General features: G+C 38.1%; 1 protein-coding gene and 1 long non-coding RNA gene across 9 annotated transcripts in view; one reads left to right on the top strand and one right to left on the bottom strand.

The window, feature by feature from the left end:
• GRIK1 (glutamate ionotropic receptor kainate type subunit 1) overlaps positions 1-25,507 on the top strand; it is a 403,736-nt gene that overhangs the window by 332,934 nt on the left and 45,295 nt on the right. For 4 of the 8 annotated variants that reach the window (XM_007965616.3, XM_007965600.3, XM_073009869.1 and 1 more), the window contains exons 8-12: positions 9,352-9,459; positions 11,693-11,737; positions 16,977-17,090; positions 19,150-19,353; positions 20,607-20,830. In XM_007965616.3, coding sequence (XP_007963807.1) covers positions 9,352-9,459; positions 11,693-11,737; positions 16,977-17,090; positions 19,150-19,353; positions 20,607-20,830 — 695 coding nt within the window. The remainder of the gene's footprint in view (positions 1-9,351; positions 9,460-11,692; positions 11,738-16,976; positions 17,091-19,149; positions 19,354-20,606; positions 20,831-25,507) is intronic. The other 4 variants (XM_007965633.3, XM_007965605.3, XM_073009882.1 and 1 more) reach the window with 1 other exon arrangement.
• The window catches only part of LOC140709836 (uncharacterized), a 146,783-nt gene that overhangs the window by 92,197 nt on the left and 29,079 nt on the right, over positions 1-25,507 (bottom strand). The gene's annotated exons all lie outside the window — the stretch shown is intronic.

The raw sequence follows: 25,507 nt of genomic DNA on the forward strand, positions 1-25,507 counted from the left end.
CCACAGTGGAGAGAGCAGTCTTCTTTATTGGACCCCACAATTCAAATGCTCATCTCATCTGGAAACACTCGCACAGACACAGCCAGAAACGACGTTTAATATGGGCCCCCGTGACCCAGTCAAATTGACACATGAAATGAACCATCACACCTGGTGTGACCTTACACAGCCAATTTATTCAACTATAGCCTGGTTATAAAAACGACAGATGTGTATTGATTTTATGCAAATAACCACATTGCCATAAAAGCTAGTAAGTTGTCTCTGAATTCTGAGGGGTCAGGGAGAATAAGGTGCCATAGAAAGAATGTGTCATTTATAGGTTTCCAAAGAGAGAGTTAAAGAGATCAGGAAGAGAATGAATCTTTTCATTCTTTTAATAAGATATATCTTATTAAAAGATAATATCTTATGATCTTATTATTTAATAATATCTTATTATTTATTATTTAATAATATCTTATTAAAAGACCATATCTTATTAAAAGAATAAAAGAAATTACCCAGGTATCCCAAGATATCTTATAGTAAGATATTAAAGCCATATAACCACAATTAGATTCCCCTTAGCAGTTCACTTAATGCTACTTGTCTTATAACTAGTGAATGTTGGATCAACACTTGGCTTTCAAATGTCTTCTGCTCCTGGATTATTAAAAAGAGTCCTGAAAATCCCGATTCCATCCTATGGCATTAGTTAGTCATCTAAATGACACCTTAATATCCAAAGTCTATACCAATGACTGTTTAAAGTGCCAATAGGTAAGAGTATTTTTTGGCAGCATGTTGCCATGAGGCTCTGATACTGCCATTCTCTGACAAAGGCTATTTCCAGACTGTAGTTTAGAGCAAAACCTTCAGAAAAACATGAGAGTAAAGCAGAAACCACTTGTTGATGATGGGAATGAAAGTCTGTCTGAGACAATGACATAGAAGGTAAGTGATCATTTGTCATCTTGTTAACAGCAGGCTAAATATTCCATTTTAAAAGAGAGAAAATAAAACTACAGTCTTACATTAATGTAGTATTTGGCAGAAAAAAGATTCACAAAACTTAAAATATATATCTTATTAATAAACCAATTAAAGCTGGGTAAACTTTGCCAAAAATTTAACACACTTCTTTGTTTTTATTCAGACTCATTACGTGCATATATTATACTCCAAGGTAAATAAAATTCTGTTTCCTCCAACCTTCTATACTACACACACTTGTGCTTTGCCATTCACTACACTGTTTTATAATTTGGAATATATTTTCTTTTCACTATGTAAACAAAGATATACCCCATTACCTTATACACATGAGCTTGCATAAAACAACCCCCTAGAGACACATGCATTCTTTGAACATCATCTTCAAAGTGGCAAAAACAAAATGTTCATTAATATGACCCTAAGTTACAGCTTCTCTGTAACATACAGAAATAATAAGATGTATATAGACATTCATAATTACCGTTATACACACATAGTTATACACACACTAATGGTAACCATCATGCCAATATTATCTCTTAATGAGAAGTGACCCAGATATCCCAAGATTATCCATCAGTTAACTTGATTTTACATTAGCTCGTGATATTAAATGTAATAGAAACATGGAAATTACATTTCAACTGATACACTATAAAGTGTAAAAACTGTTTATATAAAAATTTTGCCAAATTCTAACTCGATATAATTACATATAATTTTAAATCTTCATTTTAAACATTGTGTTTCAATGCTATCTTGTCTCATTGGTAAACCAGTATAAGAAGTTTTAAGGAGTTCAGATTAACTAGTTTCTTTTCAGGAAACCAAAAACAAATCTGTAAAACTAAAAAGTAAGTCAGAACTATATAACTCAGAGTGATAATATTAAGGGAGAGATATGTAATGCTTTTTAAGCTAATTTAAAAAATCAATTAAATGTGGTCAAATATGCACTTTACATAAACTTGCATTTTTATATAGAAATGCTTCCAAGCTAGGAATTTCTGTGAACTTTTTCAAGGGAAGCAACACAATGTATTTAAACTTCAGTTTCTCTGTAACATGAGAATCCTGAGAATATCGATATAAGTAATCAAATCTATAAATAATAAAAATAGAAAATCTTTAATTCACAAGGTGTTATTCATACACAATGAGATGAAAAGGCTTTTTTTTTTTTAATTTCCAGAGATAGACAGCTATTGAGGGCTGCAGCTTTAGTTCTATAACCTTAGCCATGTCTTGAAAGGAATCACAGAACACAGTAACTCAGGAGGACAGAAAGGTTGGTTGTCATTTCCAGTGAACCTGAGACATAATCTTGCTCAGAGAAAAGGAAAGTGCTAAGAAACCAGGTTTTCAGGCTTCTCTCACCCTGCGAAGAGTTAGATTACCTGCATCTAGCTGATAGATCACTATATGATGAGAACAAAGTGCCAGGTTCACAATTATTCCTGCCACCAAAGGAGAACTTAACAGCCATGAGCAGATCGGGTGCACATGGACACCGGTATCCCCGTGACTGTGTTCATGAGACTTGCCTAGCACTCAAACACCTACTACTTCATATACTCAGCTGTGACCCAAACAAGGAGACACAAAATGCTCTTCTGAGTAGGCAGTGGAGGTGGCATAGTGGTCTGAGACCAAATAGAGGTGCCTGCACCCAGTTGTGAAGGAGAAATGACAAGCTCTGAGTTAGGTAAGGCACTGCTCGGCTGACAGACTTGGCCAAAACTCAGAATCAAAACACACAATCAGAAGACAAGACAAGACAAGAGAGTCAGCAAAAGTAAAGTTTGTTGCTACTTAGGGTTTGCTCTAGGACTGGAGTGTTGTGTGATTTTTGTTTTGTTTTGTTTTTGTTTTTGTTTTTTAAAAGATGTTTCTGAGCTTAAATGGCCCATAACATCGGCTCTGGCAGGTGAGTGTACTTGGGCACCATCATAGGACCATTTCCAATTTTCAGCCAGTTATATATGTGACTCGAGTACAAACATAAGAAAGCAAGTATTGAAGATGTGTCTGTCTGAGGGAACCAGCAGGATGATAAAGCTTGTTGTAAAAAGACAGAGAGGCACGGCGGTTCTAGAGGCCACCAGGGAAGTCAAAGCATCAGGAAAAATAGCTAAAGCATGTGGGACTTAACAACCTAGCCGATGGGGGACACGTGTGGCAAACCACCATGGCACGCATTTACCTGTGTAACAAACCTGCATATCCTGCACATGTACCCCAAAACTTAAAATAAAATAAAATAAAATAAAAAGCTGGCTAATGTTCTATAGGTCAACACAATTATAATTTCTGAGGTTATCTTTTCTATTAGATAGAAATCATTTACATCTCAAGCCACATACAAATCCTACAAATTAACAAGCAATTTCACAGAATCTGCATCTTAACAGTAAATTTAAAAATAAAGATACACCTCTTTAGAGAATCAAATCACCCTTGGGTGAGGCTATTGTACTATGACCATCATGACAAAGAAGGTCACGCAATCCTTTTTTTTTTTTTTTTGCTTCATTTTCAAGTTTTTATAAGTTTTATTAACAAATAGAACAGTCACTTAAAAGCAGTTTTTATCTTCACCTTGATCTAGCAAGGAAAGCTAATCTTTGAGTTTGCCATAAGCCTTCCATACACAATGTTCTCAGAAGAAAACATAGTTTTCAATATGTAAGTGAAGAATAAGAAGTCTCTCTCAACAGGAAACAATTTATTCAGTTTGGCAAAGGACAATGGCTGTGTCAAGGAAAATTCTAGGAAGGGAGGATTTACATTCTTTTACATATTTAAATTCCTTTTCAACAGATGCTGGCGAGGTTGCAGAGAAAAAGGGATGCTTTCACACTGTTGGTGGAAGTATAAATTAGTTCATCCCTTGTGGAAAACACTATGGCAATTCCTCAAAGACCTAAACACAGAAATACCATTTAACCCAGCAATCCCATTACTGGGCATATACCCAAAGGAATATAAATAATTCTATTATAAAGATACATGTACACTTATGTTCATTGCAGCATGATTCACAATAGCAAAGACATGGAATCAACCCAAATGCCCATCAATGATAGACTGAAAGAAGAAAATGTGGTATATATGCACCATGGAATACTATGCAGCCATAAAAGGGAATAAGATCATGTCTTTTGCAGGGACATGGATGGAGTTGGAAACTCATCCTCAGCATAGTAACACAAGAACAGAAAACCAAACACCACATGTGCTCACTTATAGGTGAGAGTTGAATGATAAGAACGCATGGACACATGGAGGGGAACAAAACACACTAGGGCCTGTCAGAGATGGGGAAAGCGGAAGGAGAGCATCAGGAAGAACAGCGAATGGATGCTAAGCTAGGTGATGGGAAGATCTGTGCAGCAAAACACCATGAAACACATTTACCTGTGTAACAAACCTGCATATCCGCACATGTACCCCTGAACTTAACATCAAAGTTGAAGAAAAAAAATTCCCTTTCAGAAAAAAATAAATAAGTAAAAGAAATCATTTTAACTAATGACATTAAGAGTTGATTATCATAAGAGCCCAGAGTCAGGTGCTAGTCCCTTACTTCCCTAATAATAAAATGTATGCATTTAATTTGGACAACAAATATCTTGAGAAAGAATATACAAATAAGATATTCATGAAACCTTTTATTTTTTTTCTTTTAGCTCTTGATTCCTGTCTCTTGATTATCAGAGAGTGTGTCCAGTAAGACGAATGAGGAAAACTCACAGTATTTGATTTAGTTGCTATTATGCAGTTGTAGACATGAAGGTCTGATGCAGGGTAGAAAATAAAGCTCTTTCCTAAAATAGGGACAATAGTTTAAGTATTGTTTTCTGTTTTAAGTATACTATAATTGTCCCCTCTGCAAATGCTTCTCCATAAGGCAAGCACATGGTAATTATGGATAATATAATTATATATCATTATCTAAATTGTATATGCTTCAGCCCTGTCCCAGAAAAATGAATTCCTCATGGATCCTATTCATCACATCCTGGAAGTAGTCATTGCATATTCACCCTAATCAATAGTGTATTGATGATGAATAAATGCTTATCAACAATGAGTTTGCAGAAAAACAAAGAACATATACAGAAATGCAGCTAATCTAGGGGATGAGAGGCAGGAAGACATGGGCAATTGTGCCAGTAAGGGAAATTTGACGTTGAAGGTCAAAGATACTTTCTTTCAGTGAAGAATCACATAGGGAGTCTTTGTAGATATTTGAGGCAGAGAAGGAAGCATTGTTAAAACATGAAAAGGGAACTTTTTTGCCACTTCGATGAGCAGGAGAAAAAGCAAGAAGTGGGAATTACTCTGCACCAGTGATTGGAACACTAAGTTCAAGAATAAAATCAATGCAAGGGAACCCAAACAAAGGGACACAACAGGCACAGTTAGGGAACGAAATTGGATTTCTGAACTGGGTTTTAAGACCCCGCTATAAGCTATATCCTCCACTAAGAGATAAATGCTACCAATTCTGCACATTTTCAGAGACCCCTGTAAACTCTGGACAATGTACCAAATTGACTCACAACATGAGCCCCATAAAGGAGAAGTTGCCTTTAGAAAAAAGCTTTCTGAAAATCCTGTAGAATTTAATGAAGATAACTACCTCCTTTCAAACAGGTCAGGAGGACAGTTGGAAGACCACATTGTTTAGAGGCATGAAAAAGGGGCCTGAAAACTGACTTAATTCAAACCCCCAACACAGTAGAGATTTCCACTCAACCAAAGCGTTACACAAATTGTTCTCAGCTCTCAGGCAGATGTTGTAAGTCTAACACAGCAGCTTATTTCATGGCTCTCATTTAACCCATCAATCCACAAAGCCAGCCTTTGGCTTGCAAAATAAGAAGGAATGACCAGAGTACAAAAACTAGAATAGAGGTGTGACGGGGAGAAAAAGGAGAATGCAATGCCAAGAGGTGTACCTAAATAGACACAAGAGGACACCTCCTACTTGTGTTGATTGGTGATAGTTTTTGTCCCATTACAGAGACTTGATTACCTGGATCTCAGCCAGTGTGATAACAGGTGTTACTACTGACCATAAAGATATGCCAGTCATTTTTAAGGCTACTGCCAGCGTTTGATATTATGGTCTTCCTTGGCAACAAACTCTAGAGACTAGGTACTAGGATCTGAAGAAGCATTTTTTTTTAATGTGTTATAGCACTTAGGCAGCACCTAGTTTGCCATCGAGATGGCTTAGAGGAAAAAGTTGGAGCTTTTCTTGTCCACATATCATTCCCTACCATTGATTTAACTTCCAGCACTATTAAGTGATAAAATATACTTTTATCATAATATCTATTCTAACTGAATGGTAGCCAGAAAATATGTTTTGGCCAATTATACTGGTTCCTTACATTTAAGCTGATTTATTAACGTGCTCTTTATGAAATTCTGTCTATCCTGCTGTGGAACTATTTTCATTAATATTTAAACGTGTGCAAGTTGGTGGGACAGGGAACTGGAGGAATTGTGCTATCCCTATGTTCATATTTGGGCATATGAATATGATTGTATACATTTTGTTCTATGAGAACTACCCGCTAACCAACACGCTGCTTACAATGTTGACCTTCTCCAAGTCATTCTCCTCAATTATAAAAGAGATATCAAATCATCTCCCTGTAATGCACATCTGACCATGGCAACACACGTTTAAAACACCTCCATGATTCCCCAAAAGTCTACTGAGCAATGTCCAAGCAAACTAGCATGCTTCATAACACCTTTATAAACAGACTACTGGCCTTGCTAGGCTCACTTTGTATCAGTTCTTACTTTGCATTAGAGTCTTATGGCAAACTTACAATGTATTCTTTATTTCATGTTTTTACGCAGCCCATGAATCTTTGCTTGGTGGGCTTATCCTCTGTGAGCTCAAGCATTCTTGCTTTCAGGAATGCTTTGCTGACTCCTTCCCTGCAGTTGGGATAAGTGCTTCTTCTCCATACTTCATTCTTCAATATTCTATGCAAATCTTTATCCTCAAACCTAAAGTGCTTTATGGAAATCCATTAATGTGTTTGTTCCTACTAAACTGTAAACTTCTAGGTGCTGTATTCTCATCACACTTCCCTGCACAGAGAAGATACTCAATAAATGAATATTTTCCAAATGAATTAATAGTGAAAACATAATTGAACCAAATTCTGTAGTCTTTTCTCCCCAGCCAGATAGTAATATGTTTTACATTAAAATCTGAGTATAACAACTGTGTTTTATGTTTTATGTAGCCCAGCTTGCAGATCACAGGTTCTTAATGAATCACTTTCAACTTCATTAAACCCCTCTATGGTATCTTGCCTATGATTGTAGAAATCCAGAGCTAAAGCTCATTTTATGCAAAATCTTCCCTTAATGTGCATTCCTCTGTGGCCTAAAAACAGGACAAAATGACTCAACCAAGGCCACAAAACTTGATAGTGGCTTAAAGACTAAACTTGACTTCTTGACTCCCAATCAAAGATATTTCACCACTTTTAGATGGGATTATGAGTTGAGAAATTAATGAGTTGGCCTGAAGTTACACTGCAGATATTCAGCTCCAGAGGTATGGAAAATTCAATGTTCTTTCCACTGCATTGCTCTGCCTCTTGACCAAATGGGTAAATACATTCAACAGATACACATGGCTCAAATAACTGCAAATAGTGTAATTCTTCAGGATCTTCCCATTTTATGCATGTCTAATGAATCTGGTAAAGTCAAGAGGGAGAAAAACAGCTAAGTGGATACAAATATCTGAGTTTTCCTTTATTCCAGTTGTAAGTGAAACTCAAATAAACAAGGTTGCCAAAAATCACCTAATGATTGAAGCTGAAGACTCTCCCAAGGGCCACCACTTTATATTTAATAAAACCACCAGAGATATCCAATGTGAGTTCTGGGAAAGGCAGACTATTGTGAATTTTTTATTATTTGAAATGATGTTGATGTGTAGGGTAGGCAGAAGAGCAGCTCCCTCAAAAGATACCCATGTCCTCATCCCTGGAACCCGTAAATGTTACCTTATGTAGCAAAAAGGCCTTTGCATAGTGATTAAATTAAGAATTTTTGAGATGGGGAGATTATCCAGGTGAGTTCTAAATACAATCACAAGTGTCTTTATAAGAGAGAAGCAGAACGAGTTTTTTTTTTTGTTTTTCTTTTTCTTTTTCTTTGTCTTTTTAAGATAGAGTTTCGCTCTGTCATCAGGCTGGAGTGCAACGGCATGATCTCAGCTCACTGCAACCTCTGCCCCCCGGATTCAAGTGATTCTCCTGCCTCAGCCTCCCAAGTAGCTGGGATTACAAGCACGCGCCACCATGCCTGGCTAATTTTTTGTATTTTTAGTAGAGACGTTGTTTCACCGTGCTAGCTAGGATGGTCTCAATCTCCTAACTTCAGGTGATCCGCCTGCCTTGGCCTCCCAAAGTGCTGGGATTACAGGTGCGAGCCACTGCGCCCGACCTGTTTTGTTTGTTTGTTTGTTTGAGACAGAGTCTCGCTCTGTGGCCCAGGCTCCTGGAGTGCAGTGGAAGGATGTTAGCTCACTACAACCTCCACCTCGCAGAGGGAGCTTTTATGCAGACAGAAGGGGAGGAGGAAATGTGATCACTGAGGCAGAGGTTGGAGTGATGGAACCACAAGAGAAGGAGGAGTGCCAGAAGCTACCAGAAGCAGAAGGAAGCAAAGAATAGGGTCTTCCCTCGAGCCTCCAGAGACAGCTCGGTCCTACTGACGCTTTCATTCCAGCCAGTCATACTGATTTTGGATTTCAGGCCTCCACAGCCTTGAGAAAATAAATTTCTGTTGTTTTGAGCACCCACGTTTGTGATTATTTGCTACAGCAGTCACGGGAAATTACAATGCCCAAATGAGGCAAACACGCCAAGTCATCAACAGTCTGAAAACTCTGCAATACATCATTGGACTGTATTGGTCTATATTCTTTTCACAGAGAAAGAAAAAGCAAGGACTCACTTCCACTCAGCCATATCTCAAAAGGAATTTGAATTGACCTTGGAAAACAGAATATTGTGATTTGTCAGACTTTGTGTATTCCATGTGCTGACTATTTTACAGCAATTTTCTCCATACTGTCCATTTAGGTAGCCACGATGACAGGTTTGACTGGCTTAGGGTGTTAGAATTGACAGAATAAATGAGTGCTAATAAAATGACGACGTGTTCTGCTATCATGTTGCTGAACCAGTGCAATGGTTTATAACAGCATGATGAAGCCAAATAATTGGATACTGTGATGAATTTGAGGTATTGTAATTTTGATGGTCTCAGGAATTAGGATAAATGTTTAACAGTAACAGCCACATTTCTTCTTGTCCACAGGCTCGGTGGGATGGCTTGACTGGGCATATCACCTTTAATAAAACCAATGGCTTGAGGAAGGATTTTGATCTGGACATTATTAGTCTCAAAGAAGAAGGAACTGAAAAGGTAACCTCCTTAATAATAAAAAAATAAAATAACAAATGAGTATTGCTCAAGCATTTTTACTAAATTGCACAGACAAGTAAGTGAATGATGAAGTGATTCTCTCAGCATGTTATTTTACATCCAGTTTTTTTATCTCTTTTATCTGCGGATAGAAGTTGATGTGCTAGATTCTTAAATTTCATGTCTTAGTAATAGCAATGCTAACTAGTGTTTATATTGTGCTTCGTTTATATAGCAAGTGTGTTTATATTATTACATATATAACCCTAGAGTTGGGTGTCATTAGGCCCATGTCTTAAAGCTTTTAACAAATTGAGTTTAGACTTGGAAAAGCAGAAGCTGTCAATGGTTTATCGATGGAATGGCATCCAAGGGTTACCTAGAAATTAATTTTAATTGCACATTTCATTCCATTTTGAGATTGGTGACAGGCAGAATAAAGTAGGATAGAAGAGATGTACTGGAGCAAATTAACTTTGCATTCTTAATTTTAGGACAAACATCAAAAAACTGTATTTTAATGTTGGGTTCTCATTTTAGGATTATTTTAGTTGTAATTCTGAATCTCTCCATGTTTAAAGCTCTACTTTAGTGATTATTTAGAGTAATACCAATGTAAACTATTTGGTTAAATAATAATGATAAAAGAATTTGGCTTCTCAGTATATTTTATTACGCCAATTTTAATATTCATGACTATACGTTGGAATTAACACTTAGAATCTGAAGATTTTACACTGAGAATCTTAGAGAAAAACAATTGAAACCCCCAAAACAATCACCTCAACAGAAAACTCTCTAATCTGACATTTTTTTCCCACTATAGTGAATAAGACAGTGTGCTTAATATAAGAGTGGCTTTGGGAACAATCGATTGCTTGCTTAATTAGATTAGGTGGGTTGATTTTTTGTAAATGAGGTAAGGGTTTCATTTCTGTTTTCTTGTTTTTGTTAACTGGGACACATTTTTTTTGCAGGTGCTAACTACCCCTCCCTCTCAAAAAAACATTAATGGGAACAAAGATCATTTAGGCCGAATGTCTTAGAAGGTGACCCAGTGGTGTGAAATGTTTGAGGAAAATAATTAGTTTGCAGTTTTGAGGGTACACATTATACATGCAGGTTTCTCACTTCAAAAATCCCATCTTCTGGCTTCCTCTTCACTCTGATTTGCCCCTCTGTTGGTCTAACATGCTCTGATAGAGCACAAGACATCCAGCCAGCCTCCACAATGGTGTGTGTGGGATGCTGGCTGGAGGGAACAAATGAAAAAAAATACTTGTTATGATCTAAAAGCCTATAATTGTTTAAAGAAAATGTCTGCTTCTTGAAGCACGAGTCTTTTCCCCACTCTGTTCTCCTCTTATGTATAGCACTGCAGGGGGAAGAAAAGCTGTTAAGGAAACATCTTTTTGGCTAGGTGAATGATGAAATAGATGGAGAGCTATTGTTACGCTTTCACAGTTACCTACACACTGTAATATTATGCACATTGCATTGGTGTTTTTCCATCAAAGGCAAAATCAAATTAGATGAAAGTGTTTTGTGTTTGTTTCTTATCTCTTCATTGTTTGCAATAACTTTTCTTTCTTCAGGTGTCTTGAGCTCAATTCCTGAGAAGGCTTATTGGGCCTTAAGGCAATGAGGGAAGCCAACACGTCTCTCTCAGGAGCGGAGGGAGGAAATGCCCAATCTTTTTATGTCAGCCTTTCTTGGATTCAATAGGGAAAATTATTAGAAAAATCCCATTCTCACTTTCACTCAAATTTCTACTGCCTGGAAACCTATAATCAAAGAATAAGTCATAAAGCATACTTCTTACGGTTAGGAATTGTGTGTGTGTGTGTGTGTGTGTGTGTGTGTATTGATTGATTTGCTGGTTGATTGATTAGTTTTAGTTACCCATGCCTTAAAAGGGTCTTCTTAAGGAACACTGAAGACCCTTAACACTGCAGCATACCTGTATACATTGAAAAGCACTTTAAAGCATTTTTTGGTGTGCAAAAGGAAAAGTAAAAATTGAGTCTTACCACCAGGTAACTTCTGTGAGACACAAGTCTTGATTCATCTCTTTGCTGTTCCTATTGTCAGGCTTTATATTAAGATGCAAATTCCAAACAATGGGTGGGAACTGTAGCACTCTAAGCACTCACACACCATGATTCCTTCTGGGTTTCACTCTCCATTTTAATTAAGTGCTATTTTTATTTTATTTTTCTCTCTGAAAACCAAGGCTGCTGGCGAAGTGTCTAAACACTTGTATAAAGTGTGGAAGAAGGTTTGTACTCTGACAACACCTGCAGGAAACCTGGGGGTGGGATGGGGAATGTCACTGGAAAAGCCTGCGCCCTTCCAATGTTACCAGACCTGTAGCTCTCCAATGGCAGTTTAGAGGGGATGTTTCATGTAAAGAGAGAGGAGGAGTGATTGAATATGCTCTCTCTCAACAACATCACCTGTGAATTGAAAACAGGTTTGCAATGGATTAAATAATGATGGATTAAATATTTGCCCCAAGATTATTTTTGTTTCTCCCAGGCAGGATCAGTCCCTGTTAGGATTGAAAGCAGGTAACTGTAACAGAAGGAGACACTGACCTACTTATATTCCTTCTCAAATCACTAAATATTTTCCCTAAGGGGGATAAAAACAACAATAAATTTGATCCATGAGACTAGTCAAATAGGCTACAGCGTCAGAAGGCTAGGACATCTCCTCCAATGTCACCACCACAAAATATGAACCATTTTCAGAAATTTCCTTTTCTCATGAGCTATCTTTTGTTTTGCACGATATCTTCATCAGAGCATACTGTCTTGCAATTTGTTTTAGAGCCACAGTTCTAAAGAGGACACAAACATTAGGGACCTTGGAAAGGAAATGAGAATATCTTGTGAATTATAACACCCACTATTTTATAGTTTATTATACAGTGCCATGTTGCCAATGAATGTGCATAGCTTTATATAAGCAAATATGAGACATTAAAAACTTTTGAATCAGAGAAAGGTCCCCCTGATAAGCAAACATTTTCTTTCGTCTCCTCTTTCTCTTTCTCTTCCTCCTCTCCTTCCTTCCCTCTCTGTCTCTGTCTCTGTAAAACTACTTGGTAAAAAAAGATCTATAGACTGATGAATAGATCTTAAATTGCTTCAGGTTGTTCAACTTGTCAGGTTCACTTTCATCTTTCAAATTATCAGCTATGTCACAGAAAGTGTACACAAGTTTCTCCCTGTAGCCAAAAACCTTGTCTCCCTCTTAGTAGTACTCAGTGATGAATTCAGAATTTTTTTCTTTTTAAGTTTTCAAAGCACAGGTTTAAAAGCCTTGTTTTAATCTTCAGTGAACAAGGCTACTAAGTGCACGTAGAAGGTGATCTGGTTTCCTCACTACAATTTCACTGGTAAATAGATGAACCTAACTGGCACCCAGAAAAAGAAAAAAAAAAAACCTATTACACTAATCCATCTTGAGACTCTGGGCACTTTGAATTAATCTAATACAAATATCCTAGGGAATGGAATCCAAGCTTTGAAATTATATACAGGGGAGGGGGGATGTCCTCTATTTGTCACTAAGCTGCAAGAGCCACACACGCTCCCCAGGGATGTAACTTTCTGGTCTTGATCCTCCATGCCTTCATGCCTCTTCCTTCCTGGTAGCCCATCATGTTCCTATATTGTAAGTTGTATATACCGTGGTGCGCTGTTTTGTGTTATGACTCCTCGTCAAAAATTCACGGTAACCTGAGTTCTAGCACAGGTGACACAGTCAGACCCAACAAACACATCACACTTTCTCCAGATAAGTCTCCAACTAAAACAAAAATTCACCTTCATCATGTTTAAATTCCAAAAGCTTTCCTCAGTACTCTGACTTATTTTAGAATAGTATTATTCACCCAAAATTCTTTCCAAAAGAGGGAGGTAGCAATCTTTACAACATCCCTCACTAAAAGATGTGTGATATAAGGCTCGTAATACAGGAAATACACATACCTTTATCTTTTCCCCAGATACCTGATTATTTCCCTCAGCCATTTTAGATGTTGAGTTTACATGAATCACTGTCTAGGTTTAGAAGACAGATACTAGTCACTCTCTGAACGCCCTTTTTATTGCATCGCTTTTTAAAAAATGTTTGCCTGTCATTTGGGCACTCATTTTCAGATGCTTTTCTCAGTTGTCCTAGATAACACATGGCTGCTCCCTTGTGCCAGCTTACAAAGTGAAATGAATCAGGGCCAGATAATTTAGATACAGAGTGCTCCTCCCTACAAGTAACTGATCTAACCTCCATTACTTCTCACTGGTAAATGACTGCTATCTGCTTTCACTATGAAGTTTGAAAACTGAGGTTCCACCCCCTGCAGGCACTCCTCCTAGGTCGTAGAACAGGACTGAAATGTCAAATGTCCAGGCATCTTCTTAACTTCACCCCTCTCTCCAGCACACATGAATCATGAGATGTGACTTCTTTAAAGGGAGACATCCGTTTCCTGACAACATATTCATTTATTTCAAGTAACAGATAAAGCCACTTGACTACTTGGGTTTAAAAGACACAGTTGCACACATGTGCATGCACGCACACACACACACAATTCTGTTTTGCTGATTACAAGTTTGGAAAGAGAAGACTGAAGTCATTCAAATTGCATATATATACTGTACATTTCCCAGGAATCGCCTGACCTTTACTATATTTTGATACTCTTCTGGTCTACATTTAAAGGATCTTCTGTAGGTCCCTCTGTAGAGATAATAAGGGAAAAAAATGGTCACTGTTTTCTCATTTTAAGGAGGAAAGTTTAAACTTGGGACTTAGTTGACCAGGTCGACAGCAGCAATGATTCTTAGCTTCTGCACTTTTAGTGCAGATGGCGAAAGAAAGAAAAACCAGACATCAAGCTGTGGGGTGTATTTGTCTACAAGTTCAAGTTTTATTTTACAAGACAGTGATACTGCTAGGCCATTGAACACTGTCGTTTTCAAATATTATGGTAGTTCCTTCCAACACACACATACTTGACATTAATAGAAATAAGATTTAAAGAGAATGAATCCTATCACTTAATCAAGTGGCTAAAAACAGTTATTTTCTCCACCCTTCAATACTTAATTAAAAATTAGATTCCCTTCTCCTCAGTGTCTAAGTGAAGGTTTAATTAGAAATACAATCAGGACCCAATTTACACACACTCTTCATGGAGCTAGGAATCAATTGTTCACAACCTAAAGCACAGCCTTGGATGAAAATCAATAGACAGGTATATTTAGCCTGAGTTACATTTCCTAGAAGCAAGGGTCCCTGCCTCAGAAGAAGGGATGGAGGTTGAGAAGAAAAAGAAGAAAATGCTGTCTACTTTTCCTGAATCTAAAGCCAAATTAATAAAGCTAAAGATTATTCAACCAAAAGATGTATAATGTGTATTCTAGGTGATACTCATCACATTAGATCCTGGAAATGTTGAATGGTTATTAAGAGTATAGCCTAGAACCCAACAAACACCTCTTTTCAGACAGGATCACAATATTTTCAAATGCAAAAACTATCCCATTCCCCCATTTACCTACACCTGTCTCTTTATTTCTCCAATCAACTAACCCTCATTAAGTACAGGAAATAAAACTGAAATTAAAATAGTTTACACTGATGTGTGAACGTGTAATAGTCCTTGAAACTTCCTCAAAGCATTGATGTCTCTAAAAGGGATACTTGTCAAGCTAGAAGAATTTCCAGCTGCTAAATATAGGCAGTACATCAGAGTCAAGAAATAGAAAAGCAAAGGAGGATGGAGCCTAACACTCCCATCTGTCTTCCCAAGCATAGCTCCACGCTGTCCATCTCAGAGCAGGTCCAAGTGTTCATGTTCCTAAACTTCCTCCACTTGTCATAGCTCTTTTACTTTATCAGATTCTGAATTTTTTAAAAAATGAGTCCAAATTCCTTCTTGACAGGGTAAGATTGAAGAAATGACTGAGGCAGTCGTTTCAATGTCCTTTCTTGTTACTACATGTGCAGCTCTTAACAACACACACCAACTCTTCCACATACATCATCTGATTATTTGATCTTCTCATTATTCCTGTGAAATACTTTATAGGTAAAGAATCGACTGAAGCTCAGAAAGATTAGAATCTCATTCAAGGACACACAGCAACGAGGTCTTCCTGGCTCTAAAACATACTTGCAGGCCACCACATGAGGCTGGCAGTAAATGCCTAAAGAAAGATTCGGAAAAATAGCTCAAAATCCCAAAGGCTCTTCTTCTGGGTTCCCACAGAGGCTGAATGAATCCATATACTTCTACACAGCCTCACAACCCAGGAGTGACTTGGCCACTGGAGAAAATTATGGATCATTATTTTTAAAAAAGAGTAATGGTCTTTACTGAATGCCAGTTGCCGTGGTTGGTTTTGTGACAGTAAAATCAGTGGGCAGTAAAAGTGAGCACCCTCACTGAAGTAGTTCATGACCAAGTGGACAGACAAGAGAGGTAAACGATAAATCATAACAGAAGATGATAGCTGCTGTGACAGAGAGATGAACAGAGTCTTGCTAGGGCTCACAAGAGGCACTCTTTGCCTAGCTTTGCCTCCTCAAAGAAGATAGGCCCTGAACTTAGTCTACTTCTCATGCACATGACACGCTTTCTTCCATTTTTCTTTCCCTTTTTAAAGAAAAAATTACTTTGGTTTTTTTCAGTGTCTCGCTCTGTCACCCAGGCTGAAGTGCCGTGGTGCAATCACGGCTCACTGCAGTCCTGACTTCCTGGACCCAAGCCATCCTCCCATCTCAGCCTCCTGAGTAGCTGAGACTGCAGGCGTGTGCCATCATGTCTGGCTATTTTTTTTTTTTTTTTTGATTTTTTGTATAGATCAGGTCTCACTCTGTTGCCCAGGCTGGTCTTGAACACCTGGTCTCCCACCTTGGCCTTCCAAAGCACTGGGATTATAGGCATGAGCCTCGACACCCCACTATCTTTCCCTTTTAGATGCCTGGTCTCTCCATCATTCACCCTGCTCCTTCACCTCATTATTCATAAATTTTAAATAAACTAATGATACTACTTTGGCAGCCTAAGGTTTATATAAGTAGAATGTAAGCTCCACAAGGGAAGAAACTCTTGTATATTTTTATTCATTGTTTAGTCCTCAGATGCCTAGAGCAGTGCCCAGCACATAAGTAGATACTCAACAAATATATATAGGAAGAAAAATCTGATATTAAGAATTTTAAAATATTTTTAATTTAAAAAAGAACAATGATCTTACTAAATTAAAAAGAAAAAGACCTCCACCTACCCCGTCCCCAGTAGCACAGATACATCCTATTTTGTCTACACATTAATTCCTCCGTTGTTTCATTTCCCCACGTTTAGTAGCTTCCACTGTGATGCCCTGGTGTCCCAAACTGTGAGCTTTTGTGCCCATTCCTGGTAGAGAAGGGTCCTCTCTTTGGTGTAAATGCCACACTGACAGCCAGCAGCCTCTGATGTACTGTGTTCTGTGTAGATTGGGATTTGGAATTCCAACAGTGGGCTTAACATGACGGACAGCAACAAAGACAAGTCCAGCAATATTACTGATTCACTGGCCAATCGAACACTCATTGTCACCACCATTCTGGTAAGTTGAATTCATGGAATTGAGGGTGTCTTATCCAGACTCCTGCCTTAGGCTTTGAAGTATTCCTCAACTGTCTTTTTCATGCCAACACTTCTATCTGCAAATGTCTATTTTTAACTGGAACACTAAAAGCCTGTGTTTGTATGTACTTACAATAAGATTGAATTACAAGCTTCCAACATTGTTCTGAAGATCTCCCACCTCCAATCCATTGTCAGTCCTACTCAGCCCCGCTGTCTGTCCCTTCCCATTTGGTCTCCCTTGCTCTTTGGCTGTTGGTTAATTTCAACCATGTGGAGACCCTAGCAAGAGACTAAGGAAGTGGGGGAAGAGAGGTAACAGAAGCTCTTCTCCTGTTCCCTCCCAACTGCTATTAGTTTTTTCAGAACCTCTGACTTTATACAACCGTAGCTTCTGCCCGTCAGTTGCACTGTTTCTAGGGTCCAGCTGCACTGAGCTTCAGGAGTATTCTTTCCTCCCTCCTGCCTCAGTCCTGGGTGGTGCAGGTTTCTCGGAGAGGCTGTTGCATGTGTGTCTATGACTTGCTGCCAAATCAGACCCCTACTTCCCTCGGCTCCCTTTGCTCTGCTCACACTTCTGTACACAGCTCCTTTACTAACTGTTCTTGGAAAGTCCTGCCTCCTATTAGAGCCCTGGTCATGCCCCATCCAGCCACTGTACAGCTACCAGTTGCTTATTTTCTGCTTTTTCCTTTCTCCAGGGAGTTGGGCATGGTAGCCCTCCCTGAAATCCTTATTTGCCAACATCCTGCCATACACCAGTCCACAATGTCAAATCAATTTATTGTTGATATTATTAACTTGTGAGAATTGTTCATCCAAAGTAAAAACTGTTTTGCTCTTCTGATTACTACTTTCTGCCTGTCTTATGAAAACACAGGGTTTTCTACTGTGTTTGAATGACCCCACTGTCAGTTTGAGGATAAACCTAAACATAAAGAATATGTCAGCACTATAGCTACTATTATAATTTTATGAAACAAAATGAGCATTCATTCAGTCAAATGAGAATTAACAAGTTATAGATGCATAGTAGTAGGGAAATGTCCATTATTTATAGGAGAGGGGACTGATGATGTACGTGTATAAGCAGAAAATGACCGGATGTGAGATTTGAGGTGATTTGAAAAAAGAAGATGGGAAAGATGATAAAACAAGACATAGAAATGGCCTTTGGAATAGGCTACCCTGAAGGAAACCAATCAAAATATATAAATCATAAGTGAATAGTGAAATTGAGGTGAAATTTAGATGAAGAAATGAGAATAGTCATAGATAGGAGGTGCAAAGAATGAAAGGAAATACTTGGTGATATAGATTTCTCTGTCTTGAGGTTCTTAGTTAAAAGCCAGGGCCAGGTTTGGTGGCGCACACCTGTAATCCCAGCACTTCGTGAGGCCGAGGCAGGATGAGGTCAGAAGATCGAGACCATCCCGGGCTAACATGGTGAAACCCTATCTCTAATGAAAAAATACAGAAAATTAGCCAGGTGTGGTGGCGGATGCCTGTAGTACCAGCTACTCAGGAGGCTGAGAAAGGAGCATGGCGTGAACACGGGAGGCGGAGCTTGCAGTGAACTGAGATCTCCCCACCGCACTCTAGCCTGGGCGATAGAGCGAGATTCCGTCAAAAAAAAAAAAAAAAAAAAAAAGCCAGAAGGGTGAGGGGTCATACAAAAAAAGCTTGGGTATTGGCACAGTAGGTGGCCAGGCATCTGGGCCCCTATTGCCCTCTGCACCTTCCTTCTTCTCAGACCCAACGTTTAAATGTGACTATGTATCCATCACACCATTCCTGCACAGCCACACCCTCCACAGAGGAAGGAAAAGCTCCCACCAAAAGAGGCAGAAGGGAAAGAAACTATAATATAGGAAGTGTTCTGAATTTATAGAGGACAAAGGCAGGCAGAGGACTGAATGACATCAGTACTCTCAGCTCTTCAAAATCATTACCAAATATTTCACATCTTTGAGCTGCTGATGGGATAAATTCTTCCTTTCATTATAATAGGGTTTTCATATTTGGTTTGTTTCATTTAGGAAGAACCCTATGTTATGTACAGGAAATCTGATAAGCCTCTATATGGAAATGACAGATTTGAAGGTTATTGCCTGGACCTGTTGAAAGAATTGTCAAACATCCTGGGTTTCATTTATGATGTTAAACTAGTTCCGGATGGCAAATACGGGGCCCAGAATGACAAAGGGGAGTGGAACGGGATGGTTAAGGAACTCATAGATCACGTAAGTAAAAGCATTTCTAACATATCTGAAAATATGCATAAGAGAAAGTAAGAAAGGAAAAAACGATGACAGAAGAAATGTTTCCTTTTCTTGAATCATAACAATTTTTTTAAGAAGCAAAGAAAACAACCTAGAAATGAAGTTTGCTTACTCAGAAGGGAAAGTAAAGATAAAAATTAATGATAAAAATATATGGTGCATTAGTTTGTTTTTACACTGCTATAAAGAACTGCCTGAGACTGGGTAATTTATAAAGGAAAGAGATTTAATTGACACAGTTCCTCATGGCTGGAGAGGCCTCAGGAAACTTATAATCACGGCAGAAGACACCTCATCACAGGGTAGCAGGTGAGAGAATGAGTGAAAGCAGGGGAGATGCTAGACACTTATAAAACCATCAGCTCTCATGAGACTCACTCATAATCACCAGATCCCATTACCCCATGATCAAATTACTTCCACCTGGTCCCACCCTTGACACATCGGGATTATTACAATTCAAGGTGAGATTTGGGTGGGGACACAGAGCCAAATCATATCATGTGGGTCCTTCTTTCATACTGAACATAAACTTGAGTGATTCTTAAACTAAGAATTTTACACTTTGGGAGGCCGAGGCGGGCAGATCACAAGGTCAGGAGATCGAGACCATCCTGGTTAACACGGTGAAACCCCGTGTCTACTAAAAATACAAAAAATTAGCCGGGCGTGGTGGCGGCGCCTATAGTCCCAGCTACTCGGGAGGCTGAGGCAGGAGAATGGCGGGAACCCGGGAGGCGGAGCTTGCAGTGAGCCGAGATAGCGCCACTGCACTCCAGCCTGGGCGTCAGAGCAAGACTCCGTCTCAAAAAAAAGAAAAAAAAAAAAAAAAAAGAATTTTAAAGTTTCCAGCTCAGAGCAAAATCTCATCATGTCAATTAATAGTACAACCAAGTTGCTCATTCCTTCTTTTTCTCACATGTCCTTTTTAAAGACATCCTCCTGCATTTTTGTCTTCGTTTAGTTCCAGAATGATTTATATATGTTTGTGTACGTATGTGTGTATTTTATACTTTCTGGTTTCTCTTTGTTGATACTGTTTCATAAACGTAACTGTGTAAATAGACTGTTTTTGTATTAGAATCAATCATCACGGGAGTTTCACGAGTGAGAAGAATTTAGAATTAGGAATAAGAATCAGGAGTACCCAGGAAAAGTTCAGACATTTGCAAAGAAACTAGACTAAGATGACAATTTTGGACTTGCTTTTGCAGAGGGCTGACCTGGCAGTGGCTCCTCTTACCATCACCTACGTGCGGGAGAAAGTCATTGACTTCTCCAAACCCTTCATGACCCTAGGCATCAGCATTCTCTACCGGAAGCCCAATGGTACCAATCCAGGCGTTTTCTCCTTCCTCAACCCCCTGTCTCCAGATATTTGGATGTATGTGCTCTTAGCCTGCTTGGGAGTCAGTTGTGTACTCTTTGTGATTGCAAGGTAAGTTTGAGAACCGCTGAATTCACAAGAGGTGTAGGTCAGTCTCAGATTTCTGTATGTCCCAGAGGCAGACAAAAATGAAGAACTTTAAAGTGTACTTTTAGTTTTGCCTAGTGTTCCATTCTTGGAAGGTTTCCATATAAAAGCCATTCTGTAAATGAATGTTTTCTAATTATTTATAAAGTTACTTTTAAAAGAGAGGAAGATAATTTTTAATATTAGTTTATGTTTATCCCTATTTCAAGCAACATAAAATGGTTATTTAGCCATTTTCCTTGATTTATAACAAAAGCAATGGCTCAAATGATGTGTAAAATGTTTCCATAGGAATTGTAAAATCTTCTCCAGATATTTGACCCCTAGAATACTCGGATAGGCAAAACATAAAAAAGTTAGCAAAGAATTATCATAGCAAATAAAAAACACTGGACTAAAAAGATTGTGAAATCCTTAGGAATGAAGAAAAATACTTTAAAAGTTCTATTAAATTTATTTTTAAAGGCATTAGAAAGTCAAAGAGCATTCTAGAAATAATGCTGAAAGGAAAGGTTGCTTACATACAGAGCCTGGAGGCGTGAAACCTTTATGCTACCATTAAGATGATTCAGTTCAGGTTTTACTTTTCGAGATTTCACTCTGTATTTAACCATTTTGCTCTACACAGTTCCTTAAAGGATTTTTATACCTTTCAGTAGATCATATTTTCTGACTACCTTTGATGCTGAATTTGAAACAGCTATTTTATCTTTCTGTTGGCTTAAACATTTGCTATCCCTAGATAAACCATGTAAAAAATAATTGCTTTTGTGTGTCCCTACTTGTTTTCAATCTTTTTCACCTTTCAACAAAACTCAGTGAACTTTTTCCCTAATCAATTTTTGTTTTCCCTCCAGGAATTTCTAAGAGAAATATTTCTTCATGCTAGCTCTTTGTCATTGTCCACTGTCTGGTTTTGATTAATGCCAGGTAACTCTTTCCCTGGTGTAATTATAAAGAAAGCTTGGGAAAATAACCCAGGCTGGAAAGGTTTTAAAGATCCACAAGGCAGACATACTCAAACTGAATCGATATGGGCTCTCACATGTGGGTATTTATACATTCAATATGAAATGAATGTTTTGAAGTTCTCTGTGCCTTAAAAAGTGTACCATTACTAAAGCTCAGATTTTATACTTTTACTGACCAAAGCTCTCTTTCAGTATGACTTACTTCAGAAAATAAAATATTGACAGTATGTATAGTGATATTATCCTTTTGTATTTTTAATACTCTAAATCAGTGGTTCTCAACTAGGAGGGATTTTGTTCCCCAGGGAACATTTGGAAATGTCTACAAACATATTTTTAGTTGTCACGGCTGGGAGTAGGGAGTGCTACTGGTATCAAGCGGATGGAGTCCAGGGATGCTGCCAAACATCTTACAGTGCACAGGACAGACACCCCTCAAAAGAATTATTTACTCCAAAATGTCAATAGCACCAAGGTTGAGAAACCACACTCGAAACAAAGAAAATATGGCTTTGCATATAAAATCTTCAAAAAATAAATTATTTACCTTTGGAGGTGTATTTTTCATTACTGACTCCTCAGTGAAGTTAATATTGCCTTGGAATGGCCATTTAATAAATGACTATCCTAAGGTGAAGTACCTTCTAATAGGTAATCTTGTGTTTACTTGTTGTTGCATACCTCTATCCGGAGGCCCATACCTGTTGGGTGATACTAGGAATGGTAGAGCGATTCATGCAGCCCAGGGCAGCAGTAGTTTCCATATTTTGAAGGGCAAAAGTGAGTTTCCATATTTCACAGTCTGAGGCTCTGTCTAGGCAGTGATGTTAATGAGTAGAACAGGCAAGGCGATGTTGATGAGCAAATACATCGTTTGTTACATGACTTGACCAAAGCCAGTGGGAGAAGAAACGCCAGCAGCATCGGAAAGTTCTCACAAAGCACATAGGCTGAAAGTACGCTTTTACACTTGACTCCAACTGTGCATTTAAATCTCCTTATTTATGTCATCAGAGTATGTCAGAATGGCATACCATTCGGTAGTTTTCCCCTCCTTATTTTGTCTATTCTTCCAGAGCTCTTGGTAACCCAGACCTCCATACTTTCAGACTTCACTCATTTTATTTCTATTAAGTTAACAGCGTCCCCATTACCACCATCAATGCAATCCATTCGGTATTTCTACTCACCGAGAGTATCATTTATAAGCCAGTCCTTCCTTATTTAGCTTATTCTTCTTATCTCCTCTTCCACTACTTTCTTGCCCTGTCTTGGTTCAGAAGTGGAGGTGTTATACATCCAGTGCAAACTTGGAAACAGTATGGTGATGAAATATAGAAAAGAACTCCCTCCAGGGCACAAGTGTACTGTCATGAAGACTCTACTTCCAACTACATTTGCCTTCTGTACACCTTAGAATCCTCCCCTGCTTCTGCTTCATAAAGCCACAAATATATATATTTAGAGTTGATTCCCAAAAACAAAATTCTGGTTGAGTAGATGTACCAATTCAATTTTACTTCCTACCACCATAGTTTGAGACCATGAACTCCGTCACTCTGTACCCTCAGTTATCACCTTAGTGGTTTGCATTCCAAGTTAGGGAAGTGGAAATGAAAAACAGTGAATCTCATAATTATCTATAGCTCTAGAGAGACTTTGGAATTTATGTTACAAATTATATTCTCTTATGTTCTTTTAAAGGGGAAAAATAAAGCCCCATCACTGCATTTAAGCAAATGCCCTCACTAGATAGATGCCTAAAAATTATTTGTTGAACTGAATTAAATTTATAAAGATGTAGACATCGGTAGGATAAACTAAGGAAAACAATATTTAATTACTATGACTTTTAATAAGTGTGTAAGTCAGGGTTTTGGTTTTGTGGTTGGCAATTTTTCCACTTTTTGAAAAATATTTAACACTGAAAAATTATGTCCATCATAAACAATTTAAATAGATCAAATATCCAGATAGAATGTCTGCTTACATTTAATAATTTATGTTTGTCTTCTTAAAAATTGACATTTTTAAAGTTGACATTTGGCAAAAAAAAATCTAGAAAACCCTTGAAAGTAAATTCTATGGTTATAATACAAAACCAACAATTATATTACAAACTCAATAAAGCATCCCCCCTTGAAAGATGAATGGATTTTTCTCTCCTCAATGCAGCCTACTGTACATTCTCAGCCATAAAAATTAGTCCCTTAATTAGAAAACTTCGGTGTGAGCTTGTTTTATATCTTCCATTCAAGTGTAAGCCAGGCAGAAACAAACATAAACCCAAAGTGAACTTTCACATTTCAACATAAGGCTACTCTTCCATATGAAAGTTTTGTTTTATAAGCACGCTTTAAGCACTTGTTTAAGCATGTTTGCTCCCTTCTCCATCATGTTAGTAAAGATCAGTATTGATTTCTTGAGAGTCATTTGGGGATAGCTGTTTCGGCTTATCTTTAGTGTAGGTCGTATACTAATCTTTTCACCAGACTTCCTAATGCTGACACTGCTGTCACACTGGCTATCTTTATGCAGGTGTTAGAAATTCCAAGCTGAAATGTCTACATCCAGGCAACAGGTAGGTCTATTGCCTTATAGAAAGCCAGTGTCTTACAGCACAGCATCATGTCACTGTTTAATATTCACCAGACCACATGCTCCACAAGTCACTCAGAATCCCAGAGAGAAAGACCTAAAATATCTCTGCAGAGCAGGCAGAATCATATTGCTGTTTAGACAGTTTTTCTTTTTGCCACACAAAAATTAGATTAATTGCTCTCTTATAAGTGCAAAGTATGAAACAAGACAAAGTTAAAAGCAGCCTTCCAAAGAGGGAAGGGATGAGCTCATCGATGGGAGCATATCTGGGAGAGAAATGTCAGAATATTGAGGGGTTGGTGGTTGCCAAGTCTTATGGTCTACTTGAAAAAAATAAAATCCCTTCTCTTGAATACATTAGGCTCTTAATTTATTTCAATTAATATTTTTAAATTATTGTACAAGTGACAATGATAGTGTTTAAGTAACGGGATCTTTACTCTGCATGCTGTTTCAATTAATAGGTTCATTAATATTGGTATTCATTTCTTCAGCTCAGCAAACTACTATGGCTATAAGAGTGTGCAAATTCAAAACTTAATTATATTGTTGAAACATTAATTAAAATGTATTGGCACGGCATTGGCAATTAAAGCTATATTCATCAGCTTCATAGGAACCTGCATGGTGTCCCCTGCAGCTGTGGAGAAGCTGCAGTAATGAGTCGGATTCCATTATGCTGGAATAAACTACGAGACTGTTATCCCAGTCCCCCTAAGACTCAGTGAGGAGGCACTGAACACTTTCCAGAAGGTGTCTGGAGGTCTAGAAAATGGCTTTTCATGAAGAGGAACTGTCTGCCCAGTTCCTTGTGCTGGATTCACAGCATGCCCTGCTTTTCATATAGATAATGTATTCACCTTAAACCCAGTTCTCTCCAGTGTGTCAGCAACCTGACATTGTTTACTGCTGAAACTTTATGGCTGGAGAATGATGTTTTAACATTACTCTAACACTCCTGCTTGCATTGAAAAGACCCAATGACAAATGGCAAATCTTCCAGTGCTAAAAATGACTGCATTTTAAATTATTTCCAGATCACTTCATTGAGCTTCTGCTAATGTCTTTT

This window comes from Chlorocebus sabaeus, chromosome 2 (assembly GCF_047675955.1).
Source record: "Chlorocebus sabaeus isolate Y175 chromosome 2, mChlSab1.0.hap1, whole genome shotgun sequence".
Classification (NCBI taxonomy): Eukaryota; Metazoa; Chordata; class Mammalia; order Primates; family Cercopithecidae; genus Chlorocebus; species Chlorocebus sabaeus.